The sequence below is a fragment of the Engraulis encrasicolus genome, chromosome 4 (genome assembly GCF_034702125.1).
Source record: "Engraulis encrasicolus isolate BLACKSEA-1 chromosome 4, IST_EnEncr_1.0, whole genome shotgun sequence".
Lineage (NCBI taxonomy): Eukaryota > Metazoa > Chordata > Actinopteri > Clupeiformes > Engraulidae > Engraulis > Engraulis encrasicolus.
The window spans coordinates 26,273,487-26,289,502 of NC_085860.1; the positions used below are offsets into that span (position 1 = coordinate 26,273,487).

At 43.5% G+C, this 16,016-nt stretch overlaps 1 protein-coding gene across 2 annotated transcripts in view; it reads right to left on the reverse strand.

Moving 5' to 3' along the window:
- Positions 1-16,016, reverse strand: part of wasla (WASP like actin nucleation promoting factor a) — a 42,273-nt gene that overhangs the window by 518 nt on the left and 25,739 nt on the right. For both annotated transcript variants that reach the window (XM_063197010.1, XM_063197009.1), the window contains 5 exons: positions 12,445-12,628; positions 10,355-10,397; positions 8,244-8,397; positions 6,116-6,708; positions 1,476-1,584 (listed from right to left, as the gene is read on the reverse strand). In XM_063197010.1, coding sequence (XP_063053080.1) covers positions 1,476-1,584; positions 6,116-6,708; positions 8,244-8,397; positions 10,355-10,397; positions 12,445-12,628 — 1,083 coding nt within the window. The remainder of the gene's footprint in view (positions 1-1,475; positions 1,585-6,115; positions 6,709-8,243; positions 8,398-10,354; positions 10,398-12,444; positions 12,629-16,016) is intronic.

Below are 16,016 nucleotides of genomic sequence, written 5' to 3' on the forward strand. Positions count from 1 at the left end.
GGGTTTGTCACCGTTTCCCAATGTCAAGTGTTCTAGCAATGAACAAAATTCAAAAGACACCGCACACTGCTTACTGTTCTTTTTCTTATTTTATTTTTCGGAGCGAACAACGCGTTTCGTCCAGTGCGTCATCAGGTTCGCTCTTGCAGTGTGCGGTGTATTTTGAATTTTGTTCATTGTTCACCTTCCCCTGCCTCACACCTGCGTTACTGAGGGCTTGTGCACAAGGACTCTCTTGAACTGTGAAGTGTTCTAGCCTTAGTAGTGTGAGTAATGCCAATTTTTCAAGGATTTCCCCAAAGAGTATCCAATCACTAGTTCTAAGGGTAATTAATAATTGGATACATCCGCGAAAAAAATGGGTGTTACACGCACTACCAAGGCTAGAACACTTCACATTGAGAAGTGCCCTCTGTTCAAAAATGATTGTGCATTTACACTTGTTCAGTCAAGTATCTATTATGAATCATCTATTGCAAAAAAAAAAAAAAAAAACAGTGTTTATTGGTGTGCTGACCTGACCACCTTATTTAATACCATTTACTGTTCATTAAACATGGTGGGAGTGCACATGTAAGGACTTAAGTGCTCCCCTGATCACCTATTATTAACCATCAGTCATTATTGAAACATTTACAGTGCATTGTACATTTTCACAGATGACATCAAAGATGTGCATGAACACATGACATGTAGCATTATGTGCTTAACAAAAAAATATGAATTGTCACTATTGGACAATTGTCGCTGTTCTACATGTGTTCATGCACAGTTTTGAATCCCTCCATGAAAATCCACAATGTACTGTAAATAGCCACAAAAATAAAGAGAATGCGTTAAATGAGAAAGTGTGTCCAAACTTTTAGCCTATACTGTATATTGCACTGACTTGAAGAACAGCTGTTTGTTTTCTTATCATCAAACGTCATTAACATCAGCCATAGTAAACTGTGTACAGTATGTGTATGCAAGTGTACCAAACTGAGGGGCGAATTGTGTGCATTTGTGTGCTGACCCGACAACCTCATTGGATAATTTGTTATTCATTAAACATAGTAGAGGGTGCATGCATGGACCTAAGTGCTGCCCTGATCACCCATTAGTAAATATAATAGATGGTGTGTGTGTGTGTGTGTGTGTGTGTGTGTGTGTGTGTGTGTGTGTGTGTGTGTGTGTGTGTGTGCAGGCCCGCCGACAGGGGGGGACAAAGGAGTCAGTTGTCCAGGGCCAGAGAAAGGAGGGGCCTAGAATTGAGACCCCATTACATTGTATGCATTGAGGAGGGGGCCTTTTCATATGGTTTTGTCCCAGGCCAAGTAAAACCTGTCAGCGGCCCTGTGTGTGTGTGTGTGTGTGTGTGTGTGTGTGTGTGTCTAGTGTAGTGTGTGTGTGTGTGTCTAGTGTAGTGTAGTGTAGTGTGTGTGTGTGTGTGTGTGTGTGTGTGTGTGTGTGTGTGTGTGTGTGTGTCTACAGACCTGAGGAGCGTATGGCTTTGCTCCTGATCTTCATGACCTCCATGAGGGCTCCCACGATGCCTTCGCTGGGGGCCGGGGTGGGAGGGCCAGACTCAGGGCTGTCGGACACCTGAGGGGAAGCACACACACACAACCACATAGCCTGATTATCATCGACTTTCAAATCTCTTCGAGACTTGGTCTGATCAAGAGCATAACAATTTACATTTCCCAAATGGCATGGTTGACCCGCGTCCCTATGGTTTGCTACTGGCTGTTTACTTCCTGACAAAGTGGGGAGTTCCCGATTTTTCGGGAGATCAGAAACGATACATTGCTCTTAGCCTGACTAGAAGCAACGCTGAAGGTGTTGCGTCGCTAGGAGGGCATGGCCTGGCAAACAACCACAACTACAGACACCGGAATAACACACACAACCACAACTACAGACACCTAAATAACACACACGACCAGAACTAAAGACACCTGAATAACACACACAACCAGAAACTACAGACATCTGAAAACACACACAACCACAACTACAGACACCTGAATAACACACACAACCACAACTACAGACACCTGAATAACACACACAACCACAACTACAGACACCTGAATAACACACACAACCGGAACTAAAGACACATGAATAACACACATCATCATCAATATCAAAAAATGTTTGTAATATGTGTGACGGCGGTGTCTTAAAGCAGCCGTCTGTAAGTTCTCCTGTTGATGTACGTAAAGCATCTCTTTAGGGATTTTGGAAGATGTACAGTTAGGGCCATAAATATTTGGACATCTGCACAATTTTCATCGTTTTGGTGCTGTACACCATCCCAATGTATTTGAAATGAAACAAACGATATGTACATTAACAGCAGACTTTCAGCTTTAATATGGGGGTGTTTGCGTCCAAATCGAGTGAACTGTGAAAGAATTATGACATTTTCTATGAGTGCCACCCCATTTTTAAGGGACCAAAAGTAATTGGACAGTCTAGTATTTATACATCAAACTTTCAATTTTTAATTATTTGGTTGCAAATACTTTCCAGTCAGTTACAGCCTGTAATTTGCAATCCATAGACATCAATAGACACTTTTTTTTCTGTGGTGATGCTATGGTGAGCTCAATTGCAACAGTCTTCAGTTCCTGCTTATTCTTAGGGTATTTTCCCTTCAGTTTTGCCTCCAGCAAGCGAAATGCTTGCCCAACCGTACTCAGGTGAGGTGATTGACTGGGCCATTGAATAATATTCCACTTTTTTGGGGTAGAAATGGCTTAGTGGCTCTCAGATGAAGCTTTGGGTCATTGTCCATCTGCACTGTGAAGCATTGTCCAATGAGTTCAGAATCATTAGGTTTAATATGACATGATAATATAGCCTGAAAATCTTCAGAATTCATCCTGTGGCTTTTGTCTGTAGTCCTCATCATCAATAAATACAAGGGGAAAATAGTATTGACAGATATGCATACCCACACCATGACACTACCATCACCATGATTCACTGTTTGGGTGGTATGCTTTGAATCATGAGCAATTCCTTCCCTTCTCTATACTCATTTCTTCCCATTACCCTTGTACAAGATGATTTTTGTCTCCTCTGTCCATAGGATGTAGCTCAAGACCTATACAGTCTTTTAAAGACGTTGTTTGGCAAAGCCAAATCTGGTATTGCTATTTCTGATGCAATCAGTAATTTACATCTTTTAGTAAACCCTCTGTATTTCCTATGGTGAAGTGTTCCTCAATGTTCTTGATCTTTTTCTTGATTGTTGCCTTGGACATGTATCCACTGTTCACCTGGACACTGTTCTACATCTGGCCAACTGTTGGGAGATGGGTTTTTGTTCACCAGATACAGAATATTGTCTGTCATCCATAGCATTTGTCTTCCATGTCTGCCAGGTAATTTGGTGTTGCTCTGGGATTTATTTTTTCCAACATTCTGAACTCTTGAATTAGTCATATTCAATGTTTCCCCATCTCGCAAATGGGTTTGTTTTGATTTTTTTCAAACTTATGATGGCTTGCATCACTGATGGTGACAGGTGAACTTTGGATCTCATGGATATTCCGTAAAAATATATGGAAATGCAAATGGAACACTTCAAATGAACTCTAAGACCTTGTATTGACATCTTGGAGATGATGTAGTAAGGGAATAACAAACATCTGACTGGAAAATAGCTGAGAAGCCTACTGTCCAATTACTTTTGATCCCTTGAAAAGTGGCAACACACACAAAAAATGTTGCCATTTCATTCCTGTTTATGCGATATGGATTTCAACACCCTCACATTAACGCTGAGAGTCTACAGTTAATGCACAGCTTGTTTGTTTTATTTCAAATCCATTGTGGTGGGGTATAGGGTGGAAAAGGATGATGATTGTGTTGCTGTCCAAATATTTCTGGCCCTAACTACATCAGCTCAGCTGTATCAGAACACCCAAAGTTGAAAAAACAATACATTTAAAGTGACTAAATGCATGCAATTCCCCATTTCAGCCGGAAAAAAATAACTATTCAACTTCCTGTCCCGTCCTCAAAAATGGCAGTGAAGTCGTGTGCTTGGGCAGCTACCAAACCAGTTTGATGAAGCTGACCAAGGGAGCTCTGAAATTTTGTGAACAAGACTACAGCCCTCAACAGGAGGTAGAGAAAAAAATCCACACAATGTTGCTGCTCAGGATTTATTAGCGCAATGTTTCGACCTCAGGCAGTCTTCATCAAGTGTACTGTAGATGAAGACTGCGTGAGGTCAAAATAAATCGATGAGCAGCAAAAGTGTGCAATTTTTTCTTCTTTTAGTTCAAGGTAATATGACATAATTAAAACAAGTAGCAGACATCCACTATGATGATGTACTGTATGTTGGAGCCATCCATGACTTCGTGAAAAATATATTCCACCTGCCAACCCATGTGTTCCCTAAAGAATCAATTAGTAATTTATGCCTCTTTTCCACTGCCAGTTTTCGGCTAGGCCTACAGCTTGACACAATACGACTCGGCCGCCACTTTTTGCTTTTCAAATAGGCTCAATCATAAAGCAACAAGTGGCGGCCAAGTTGCGCCGTGTTGAGCTGTAGGCCTACCAGAAAACAGGCAGTGGAAAAGAGGCACATGTCCATCATCCATTTCTTTACAACCATCCATTTATTGCCTTTAATAGTAGTCATGATTGGCTGGTGTCACAGGCAGATAAATAACTTATTGTTTAGACCTGATAAAATTGCAGTCACTGGAAAATTCCAATCTTTCCAATCTTTGCAGTCACTGGAAAATTCCAACCTCTATAAAACAAACACCTATGTACAACACCAATGTACTTATTGTTTGGCGTGTACCTATAGTTACTAGTAGACTAGTAGCATGGCTAAATACTGCAGTGCTTACACCACTGAGGGAGTGAGGACTTACGGTCTTGAGTTGGATGCCCTGTCTGATCTGATATGTTAAAGGGACACTGTGCAGGAAATGGTCAAAAATGGTACTGCAACTATGCTGCTTATTGAAATTGGGCTGCCTGTTGCCAAATTTGATCTTTACATGAAACTTTACTACGCATTAAACAAATATTTTCTAGTATGGTCCAAGTAGAGTAATTTTTGCAGGTAAAAATGGCTATTTTTGGAAATTCAAAATGGCGGACCATGGAGAAGTTCCCCCTTTTCATGTATGAAAAGTGCAATTTTTCCAGTCATAATGAATACTTAGAATTTGATGCTGGTGGTTGTTTGTTTGTTTGTTTACATTTATGGCCAAATATGCAACTGTGGCTATTTCATGGCCAGTACAGGTAATAGAATTCGCCTCAAATTAAAAATCTACAATGATATAAATAATTGGATAAATAGATTAAATAAGTTTGGTCATATCAATACATTTTAAAAAGTTCAAAACCTTTAAAGGTGGGACCTTATTAAAAATACCAAAAATAGTGTCTTCTTTAAAAAACTGTTGTCTTTTCCTTCTGAGAGCAGGGCAAGTTAGAATATGCTTAATTGATAAGAGATGTCCACAAAAATCACAGAGGGGAGGTTCACTTCCAGTTAGCAAAAAAGCATGGGTGAGTCTAGAGTGGCCAATTCTACATCTTGTGTAGACGACTTGATCATGTCTGCATGAGAATGATTGAGTAATCAGCTGTTTCACAGAATTGCATATATCATGCAGCTTATTTCCAGCGCAATCATCCCATTCGGCTTGCCATTTATCCATTATGTAGGAAGAAAGTACAGGCTTGATGTCAGAGACAGGTATTTCGCATTCAGATATCTCTTCATCCAGGGCTCCTTTAGCAGCATTATCTGCCTTTTCATTGCCAGTCAGGCCCACATGACCAGGGACCCAACAAAAAATAATGTCCAGGTTGAGTTTGGTTAGGTGATCCACTTTCTCAAGTATTCTGGTAATCAGAGGGTGGTCTGATGCTGGTGGTAAGTATTCATGAAAAATGTAACATAAGTGAATGGGCAGCATGAATTCTGGAAATAAACAACTAAAAATCTCACACAGTGTCCCTTTAAGGCCAAAACGGGTGAAATTGGATAATTTTCCACAGCACATCTAAGGACCCCTCATGGCACACTAGTGTGCTGCAGCACAGAGGTTGAAAAACACTGAGGTAGTGATCAACTTACGGTCTTGAGCTGGATGCCCTGTCTGATCTGGTCCAGGAGGGCGTCTCTGCCCGTGCTGCTGGACACCGGCCGGCTGCTCTGCTCCACCTTCTTCAGCTGCGTGCCCTCGCGGATCTGGCTCAGCAGCGCCGACTTGCCGCCCAGCGCCGGGAGTTCCGGAGGCCCACCCATGCCCCCACTTCCGCCCCCGCCCCCGCCTCCGTCCAGCTCCAGCGGGGGTGGGGGAGGAGGTGGTGGTGGAGGTGGTGGAGGAGGTGCCATACCTCCTCCTCCTCCTCCCTTGGGGGGTGCTGGCGGGGCGGATGGTGGTGGTGGCGGAGGGGGTGGCGGTGCATGGCCATGGGGGGCGATGGAGGCGTGCGAGGGGGGCGGAGGAGGGGGGTGTCCTCTGGAGGGCGGAGGGGGAGGCGGCGCGCCCATGCCCACTCGGCTGGGCGGGGGAGGTGGCGGAGCGGAGACCGGAGCTCTGGAAGGGGGCGGGGGAGGAGGTGCGCCGCGGCCTCGGGAGGGGGGAGGTGGCGGAGCCGGTGTGGAGATGTGGGGAGGGGGAGGAGGAGGAGGGGCCCCGCCGCGAGATGGAGGAGGTGGTGGAGCTGGAGGAGGGAAAGAGACAGTTTTGTGACATGTAAGACATGTTTAATTTGGCAAAAAAGGATCACTTCAGCCAATTTCGACGTGCAGTTGTAATGCTCACACTACCCTGGACTTGTCAGTACCTGAGAGTATTTTTTTTTATTCAGCTTTTTCCGAGATCCTGGTCATTGTATTAGGGTCAGAGTTTGTTTACATTTAAAAACACATCTTGATTTATTCCCAATAACATCCAAAAGGTTATTCAACATCAGCAGACAACTAGCAAACAGCGATACCTTTTGGGATAATATTTTGAGTAGGCCTATGTTAAGAAGGTTTTTAATGTAAACAAAGGCTGCCATTAGAGTAGCTCAGATTTCAGAGAGGGCTGAGCAGGAAAATGCAGCATCACCGGGTACTGACCAGTCAAGGGTAGAGTGAGCAATACAGCAGCATATTGAAAATGGCAGAAGTGCTCCTTTAATGTCCAAATACAAAAGTTCACATTTTTTACAATCTGAAGGGGTAATCTGCTTCAACTGCTTGCTGCCTCTACAACACCCTAGGCAGCAAAAGAGTTAAGTGTTTACTGCATACATGACACATTTGGGCGCTGTCTGTCAAAGGTGTAGGTTTGGCTCGAAAAGTGGTGGGGACATTTCAATGGCAAATTGTCAGGGTATGCTGTTTTCGCATTGTATTTGTGAAAAAGTGGTGGGGACAAGCTAGGTTTATCTGAAAAGTGGTATGGACATGTCCCCACCATCCCCGCCTAAAATTACGCCCAGTCTCTTCTGATCTCGAGGCCTTTAAGGTAGGGGTGGGCGATATGGCAAAAATGTTGTATCACGATTTTTTAACATGAAATCTCGATTTCGATTTTTTATCACGATCTTCCATCCAAAAAATAAAAACAACAAAAAACAACTTTCATATACTTGCAATTTGTAATTTGCAGTCAATAAAATGTTAACACACTGATGATACTCTCATAAAGTGTACAATTGGAATACAATAATGTAAAGAATGAAGTGAAGACAACAACACAAGTGAGAAAACGTCACTCTGATACTGATAATAAACATCCTCACTGCAAGACGATCTATACGATTTCTCCACTTTGGCAGATTCGAGACGATCTTTTACTCAATATCACGATTCACGATTTAATATCGTCATATCGCCCACCCCTACTTTAAGGTGAATACCTGTAGTAGTTTTAGGATCAACTCTGAAGCTAAAGGCCCAGCTGTGGCTTAGTCGGCTGGGCATTGGACTGCTACGCAGGTGACCCGGGTTTGATTCCCGACCGGGGTCATTTCCCAATCCTCCCCCCCTCTCTCTCCCACTCATTTCCTGTCCCACTCTTCAATGTCCAGTCTAAATAAATTGCGCCCCCCCACCCAAAGAAAAACAACAAAAAAAGATTGTCGAGTGCCAACAATACAAGAAGCCAACTGTTTAGAATCCAACAGACCAACTGATCGGCATAGAGTGCTGTGTAGTCGCTGCTTGCGGCTGGAAAACCACTACGTTCAGAGTCCGTGTTACTCACCTTGTCTTCTGAGTTCGTTCTTGACGGCCTCGACGCCTCCCTTCTTCTCGATGAAGTCGTAGATGACCTTGGAGGTCTCCTTGTCCTTCAGCTGGGCTTCCGAGATGCCGCACATGTCAAACAGGTTTTTCAGCTCAGGGTCCAGGTTGTTCAGCTGCAGTTAAGAAAAAGGGGAACGAAGAGCGGGAACGATTATCATCGACTTTCAAATCTCTTCGAGACTTGGTCTGACCAAGAGCATAACAAATAACATTTCCCAAACGGCCTCCCTTGGTTTGCTAATGGCTGTTTGCTTACCAAAAAAGTGGGAGGAGATCTGACTAGGGAACGATGTGAGCAGGGCTTTAAATTAACTTTTTTCATCACCAGCCAAAATGGCTGGCCAAACACTCACTACGTAATGGGTCAAAGTGGCTGGTAAGCTTTATTTTCTACCAGACAAACTGAATTTTCACCAGCATTTGGCTGGTTGGCAGGTGTTAATTTAGAGCGCTGGATGTGCGTGTTTGACAGAAAAGAGAGAAATCACAAATCCTTTACTGACAAGGAGTCTACTGTACACAGTCTGAACTTAACCCTACATAGCTCAGTGTTTTGTGAAAGTATTCAAAGACCCCATTCCTCTCATTTCTCCACCTTAAAAAAAACAAGAATTGATTACAGTCCTTCGTTATAATAAGCTTGTATTAACACATTATGTAATATTAAATGCAGTCTAAATCACTGTGGCATTTCTCTAAAAGGGACATATGTTGGCCGACTCAAAACTGAGCACTTGAAACACATTCTTCAAAGTGCTACCTTTTGAATGCAAGTTATTATAAAAAGCTTGAGAATGGGCACATCTCATGACTTCTACAGTTGGCTGCAAACATCCATGTTTACATGCACACTGCTGCCCCCCAATGAAGACATGGTGTAAATGCACCCCTTGGCTGATTCTGAGACAGTGGGCCACTGTTGAGCAAACATACGCCAAGTGCATACTCGAAATTCATCACTCTATTTGCCACATGACTGGCATTCAAGCGGTGACAGAAAGTGTGTGGGTTTCAGGACTGTCCTACAGTATGAAGCATCAACACAGTAACTGGATTGAAGAGTGGCGTCTAGAGGGAACATTGAGTTCATCAAGTACATCTCTGTCTTGTGGCTAAATATCTGAACGAAGAATATAGCAGCATTAACAATATTATACCAACATAGTCAACATAGAGGGCTGATTGAGGACATGTTAAAAAAAATGAGCAATCCTGACAGTAAAATGCATCAGAGAAATCTTATGTTGTCTATCTATATGCATTCTCCAAGCTGCAAACTGAACGGTTTGCATTTCACTTTAAGCTGTTGTGTTTTCAGTCGCCTTGGTTTGTCTATGTGTTTGTATGTCAGCTGGATAACTCAAAAAGTTATGAATTTGATGATATGATGTTAATAACATTTTATGGAGTTGTTGAAAATGACAAAAGGAATAAGTGATTCAATTTTGGTGGTGATCCAGATCAAAAAGATTCTTCACCATTGCGGGATAGGGTGAATATTGACATTCCAGTTTCTAACTCCACAAAAACAGAAAGACTTGTAAAAAAATAGAGTGTAACATAGCCATATGTTCTCTATCACACAGCTTCCTTGGCAGAGGTCTGCACTCTCTGAATGCATTTCTAGTCTTGAAAAGGTTACACCCATCTAGTTCCCACTAGTTAAAAAGCTGGGATGCCATGCAAACAAAGGGGTCAGCCTTCTAGCTATGGAGTTCATAAGCAACACAAGTCACGTTTGGACCCTGCGTGCCTGTTTGAGAGTGTGAGACAGAGCGGCTTGCGTCTCATAGGAGTGGGAAGTAGAAGCCATGACGACATCAGATATGTGCTTATTATGGTCTGTGTGGAACATAGGAGCATTGTTGCCGTCCCATCATGTCATGGCCACACCACACCAGCCAGCTTTGTACTTCCCAGTGTGTAGGGAAGAGTGTGTACGTGTGTGTGTGTGTGTGTGTGTGTGTGTGTGTGTGTGTGTGTGTGTGTGTGTGTGTGTGTGTGTGTGTGTGTGTGTGTGTGTGTGTGTGTGTGTATCGATGAGTGACAAACTGTGATTGTGGTACTCACATCAAAGCCTGTGTTTGGGTCCCATCCCACGTGGCCAATGTGCCTGGAACAGAACAGAGAGAGAGAGAGAGAGAGAGAGAGAGAGAGAGAGAGAGAGAGAGAGAGAGAGAGAGAGAGAGAGAGAGAGAGAGAGAGACAGAGAGAGAGAGAGACAGAGAGAGAGAGAGACAGAGAGACAGAGAGACAGAGAGAGAGAGAACGCAGAAGGCAGTCCTGGGTCAATACACAATATATAGAGCCTTCACAAACAAGTTAGCACACGCACAGGAAAACAACATGCATGCGCTGTGGCAAACAGAGGTAATTGAGCCGTGCCTTCCACTCAGCTGCGAGTGCAATGACATGAGACATGAGCACATTGACTAGGACATAGGATGGAAAATGTAAAAAAAGAAACTTAAAAACTAGTAAAAAAAAGAGCAAAGTTGTGAGCAGCTGGACTTCTTTTTGAAGCTTTACAGCGTTTTGCCACTTTATCCAAACAGCTACATCAACTCTGATCCCATGTTTCGAGACCAAGAATTAGATCTCCGTCACTGGGAGTTGATCTGTAGATCACCAAGCGCCAAAAAAGAAGACCAGTTGCTTAAAGCTAAACTTGCTTGACTAGCATGACTTTGATGAAGGAAAATCTTCACACAAGCAACACACAAGACCAACCAAGAGAGAACCACACCAGCACCCAAATAGGATGTTTTTTCTGTTACTTTGATTTTGTGGCCACATGTTAATGATAAAAAAAAGTTTCCTCATATCAGAGGAAGAAATTGCCCAAGATGGTATACTGCTACGTATGCTGGAAGTGGAATTGTTGCCAGGCAACACATATCGAAAAGGTCCCTTGACTAATCATTTCATTGCATTCAATTACATTATACTTCACAGGTGTTTTTATCCAAAGCGACTTACAACCCTTACTTAAGTACTGTAAGAGTAACCTATAGGAAAGAGAGAGGATGGTTATGGTATTATCATTGTAAGATGATTGAGAATTCAGACGACTCCCCAATGGGAGGTCCACCACCATGTGCTACTGTTGATGTTGATTTCTGGGAGGAGCTAGCATAAAGTCAAGGATGCCCTTTGAGGTGTTATGTAAAGACAAGTTTGCACTTCACTAGACAACAGTCCTAACTCAATACATACAGGTACCTCACCGGATTGTAGGGAATTGTGCGCCACGATGAAATTAACCATTGGACCAACTTGAACACATCATTCTATGAATTTACCATTATTTTTTCTATAAACCCATCAAAAACAAAGATGATTTTCGAGCGCAAGAGCAGGAAAAAAACCCACTGATTTCAGTTAAGCCTGGCAAAGAGAGATGGTTTGGTCATAGAGTAGAGGATCCAATTATTGGACCCTGTTGCTCTCCTAAAACAGTCACCTATAATATTCAATTGACTACCTCAGTGGTTCTCAACCTTTTTTAACAAACGCCCCCTAGACCTCATCCAACACCCCCTTGACTTCATCGTACGCCTACCAACACCCCTTTAGTATGGAGAAAAATAAATTGACTAACGCCTCCAATGACAAATAAGCACCGCCCCCCTCTTATCTGTAGCCATCTCAATGCTCCCCCTATGGCTCCCCAACGCCCCCTAGGGGACTGTACATTGCCGTTGAGTAACACTAGACTACCTCCTCCACTCCCACCTGCTCTTTCATGCTTCCACCACCACCTCCCCTCAAAGGTGTAGGTTTGGCTTGGAAAGTGGTGGGGACATTAGTATGCCAAATTGTCCAGGTACGCAATTTTTTATTTATTTATACTTTATACTATCTATTTATACAATTTATACTTGTGCAAAAGTGGTGGGGACAAGCTAGGTTTAGTTCAAAAGAGGTATGGACATGTCCCCACTATCCACACCTAAAATTACGCCCCCATGCCTCCCCTTATGGCGAGTAGTACTGTACTCACTGGAAGTTGCTGGGGGTGCCGATGTCAGCCTTGGTCAGCTTCTTGCCCTTCTTGGCCGCCTTGTCATGATATTCAATTGACTACCACCTCCATTCCCACCTGCTTTATCATGCTTCCACCACCACCTGGCCCTTATATTATGGTGAGCAGTACTCACTGGAAGTTGCTGGGGGTGCCGATGTCTGCCTTGGTCAGCTTCTTGCCCTTCTTGGCCGCCTTGCTGGCCTTCTTCTCCTTCTTGGCGTGCACCATGTTGTTCATGTGCGAGTTGTTGTGGAAGCGCTGGATGTTGCTGATCTCCGGGTTCTTGATGTCCACGGTCGCCATGGGTAACGCTGGCCCTTGAGGAGGTCAAGACGGGGGTTAGGAGGAAGAGGAAGAGGAGGAGGAGGAGGAGGAAGAGGAAGAGGAGGGGGGATGTCAATGAGTGTAAAGCATCCAAGTGTGTCTCCAAGGATGCAAGACCTGCTGAAGGACTTTTGATGGTAAACAGAGTGGCAGGGCTTTTGCTATGCTGCTGCGACTCGAGTACTGGGGGTAAGAGGCGTTCCAGGGGGAAGCGCTCCGTGCGATAGCGCTCCGCCATGGGCACACCACGCGCAACAATGCAGCACTGTTCTCACACGTGGAAGATGCTGTGGGAAGGAGGGGGGTGGTGGGCGGCTTGCAAAGTTGGGAGTGGGAGTTTTTACAGGCCAGCTATCTCACACACACACACAGACAGACACACAGGCGCACGCGCTAACACACAGGCGCACGCGCTAACACACAGGCGCGCGCGCACACACACACACACACACACACACAGACACACACAGACAGACAGACACACACGGACAGACACATACGGACAGACACACACGGACAGACACACACACACACACTTGGGTCATGTAACAAGATTCAGTTCACAGCAAAGGAACACAAATTCTATGAAAATATCACAGGCTTGCCAGATATGTACATGCACATTTGTTCATAGCCCTATGCTGATAAACATGCACACATACACACATGGAAAGATCAAGGGAGATCTTCCAAGCAGATGTTATAATCACAATCCCAATAAAGTTACAACTCCTACCAATAGAATAGTATTAGGCTTTCCATCCCCTACAAAAACAAACCCATGTGGCTTGTCTGATTGCATACCGAGGTAAGTGATAAAACCTGCGTCCTTTAAAGGGACACTGTGCAGGAAATGGTCAAAAAAGGTACTGCAACTATGCTGCTCATTGAAACTGGGTTGGCTATCGCCAAATTTCATATTTACATGAAAGTTTACTGAGTAATAAACAAATATTTTCTAGTATGGTCCAAGTAGAGTCATTTTTGCAGTTAAAATTGCTATTTTTGGAAATTCAAAATGGCAGACCATGGAGAAGATCCCCCTTTTCATGTATGAAAAGTGTAATTTTCCCAGTCATAATGAATACTTAGAATTTGATGGTGGTGGTAAGTATTCATGAAAAAGGTAACAAGGTGAATGGGCAGCATGAATTCTGGAAATAAACAACTAAAAATCTCACACAGTGTCCCTTTAACATAGCCCTACAAAATACAGCGTTCTTCTGCAGGAGAAAGAGAAAAATGAAAAAAGAACATTTATGTTTTAAATACCACCTCCAGATTATTGGGGGAAAAAAAGCCTTCAAGCCGTCCCAAACGCCTTTTTCATCTACCACTTCCATGAAAAATGAATAAAACAAAATAAAGTGGAAAAATATCTACATTTGGAACATTTGATTGTTATTGTTCACCTGAGCTGTAGGCACGCCTCCTACCCTGAGCTCCCCCCATGGTCACGGAGTCAGCAGGGCAGCAAGAAACACTCTCGCCCCTCCCCTTGCCCCCCCAAACCAAAGGGACACTCTCACCCCTAATGGCGCCACGCAAAGGTACACTCTTAGAAGCCCTCCTTTCACTCCCAATGGCAAACTCTTGCACCTCAGTGGCTGGACTACATTTGACCCAGAGACGACCCTTCCAGTAATTTCCAAGCCTGTCAACAAAAAGAGTGCTGGCTGGAACCTGGAAGTAAGGAGCTCCTTGTCCTCGGCTAGTAGTACTAGACACTGGTGAGGTCTTGGTAAGCAGCAAACATCCACTCGTTTAAGTGAACCATGCTCCATGAAACGTTGGGATGGCATCGTCGTCGCCCATGCAGGGCATAGTCTAGTCCCAAATCCACCGTACCCGCACCCTGGGCTAGTTTACAGTAGTCCACTGCTTCTCCGCGTGTCCGGGGCGTCTGCAGGATAATTGGTTCAGGAATTTGGGGTCCCATTAAAAAAAATGTTAAGTAAAGCTTCCACCAGTTTCTGGAAGATATTAGTAGTAATCTCAACTCTCTCAGATACTTTTCTTCCTCTCTACCAGTCACCTTAGCCTCCACTGACTTCACTGACTGCGACAGTAATCCCAACAAATTGCACACTGCAGTGCACTGGAATATTATTATATAATCTGTAAAACCGCTGTTAATCTTGTATAATCTCCCCCAACGTTTGACCTGGGAATAACCAATCATGATCTGTCTAGAACGGGCTACGTAATTTCCAAAAGAATGACAATGTGTACTTTGGCCACTCGATTAACCCACCATGGGAGTGAGCACATCAGAGACAACAAACCCCCCCAGGTGATTTCTTATCCCTACATGACAATCCCAGCTCTGGCACACCGTATACTAGATCAAGAGTGTCATTTAAGGTCGGTATAAGATAAGATAAATATAGTTTCTTCCATGTGGATGAGGATGCTTCCTCCTTCATCCATCCAATAACACTGTGTCCTGAAGATGCTATTAATCTCTCGAAAGTACTCAAGATGCCTCTCAACTTTGTACTTCATGTCTTCACAGACTAGTGAGAGGTCTGCGTCGGTTGTTATTCACCCAGGTCATAGAAGTCAACTAGGCAAGACTAAAGGACGTACTGTACAACAACAACATAAAATTCCATTTCTACCATGTCTTGATGAGATTGCGTTTTCAGCTCTGTTGTGTCTATTGTTTGGTCAGGCTTTTGCCACTGAACACAGAAATTCCCATGACAGGGTGGGCAGGAACAAACACCCATAAAAAGAGTTTCTGTAAAGTGCAAAATACCACCATGCAGAAACCCAGAATATAGAAACTGCAGAGACACCATAACAGCCATGCCATTATTCAGCACAACGGCACTCTAAATGCAAACCTTGAGAAGCCAAAGCCATTGAACCACAGTAGCCTACTGTATGTTGCTGGCAATAGCATATTAACCCTAATGACAATAAACAAGTAAGTTAAAAGGTCAGCTAGGTTATAAAACAAATATTTTAACAACTGCAAGGAAGTACAAGGTACAAATGCAGTCTGACCACGTGTGTCTTACAATGGAAGAGGGGCAATTAATTTTGAATGACCATTTGATATTTTGAAACCCATGTGATAGATCTCAGGTACAGGTGATGTTTATCTGATAGTGAAAAGCGTATCTCTTGTTCAGAAGATCATAACATCAACACATGTGGGACGTGCAATAGAGGTGCAATTAGTTTGCGGTTACGAGGAAGGCAGGCCAGCTGATAGGAAATCACAGGGAAATGACCACATAAGTCAGAGTGCAAAGCCATAGAAATAAAATGGACCTGACAAAGATCCAAAGAGGCCGGCTGTTTCAAACACTATTATTATGATCAATGTTTATGACCCATTTTACTAATCTGCATTATTGTACAGCTCTTTGG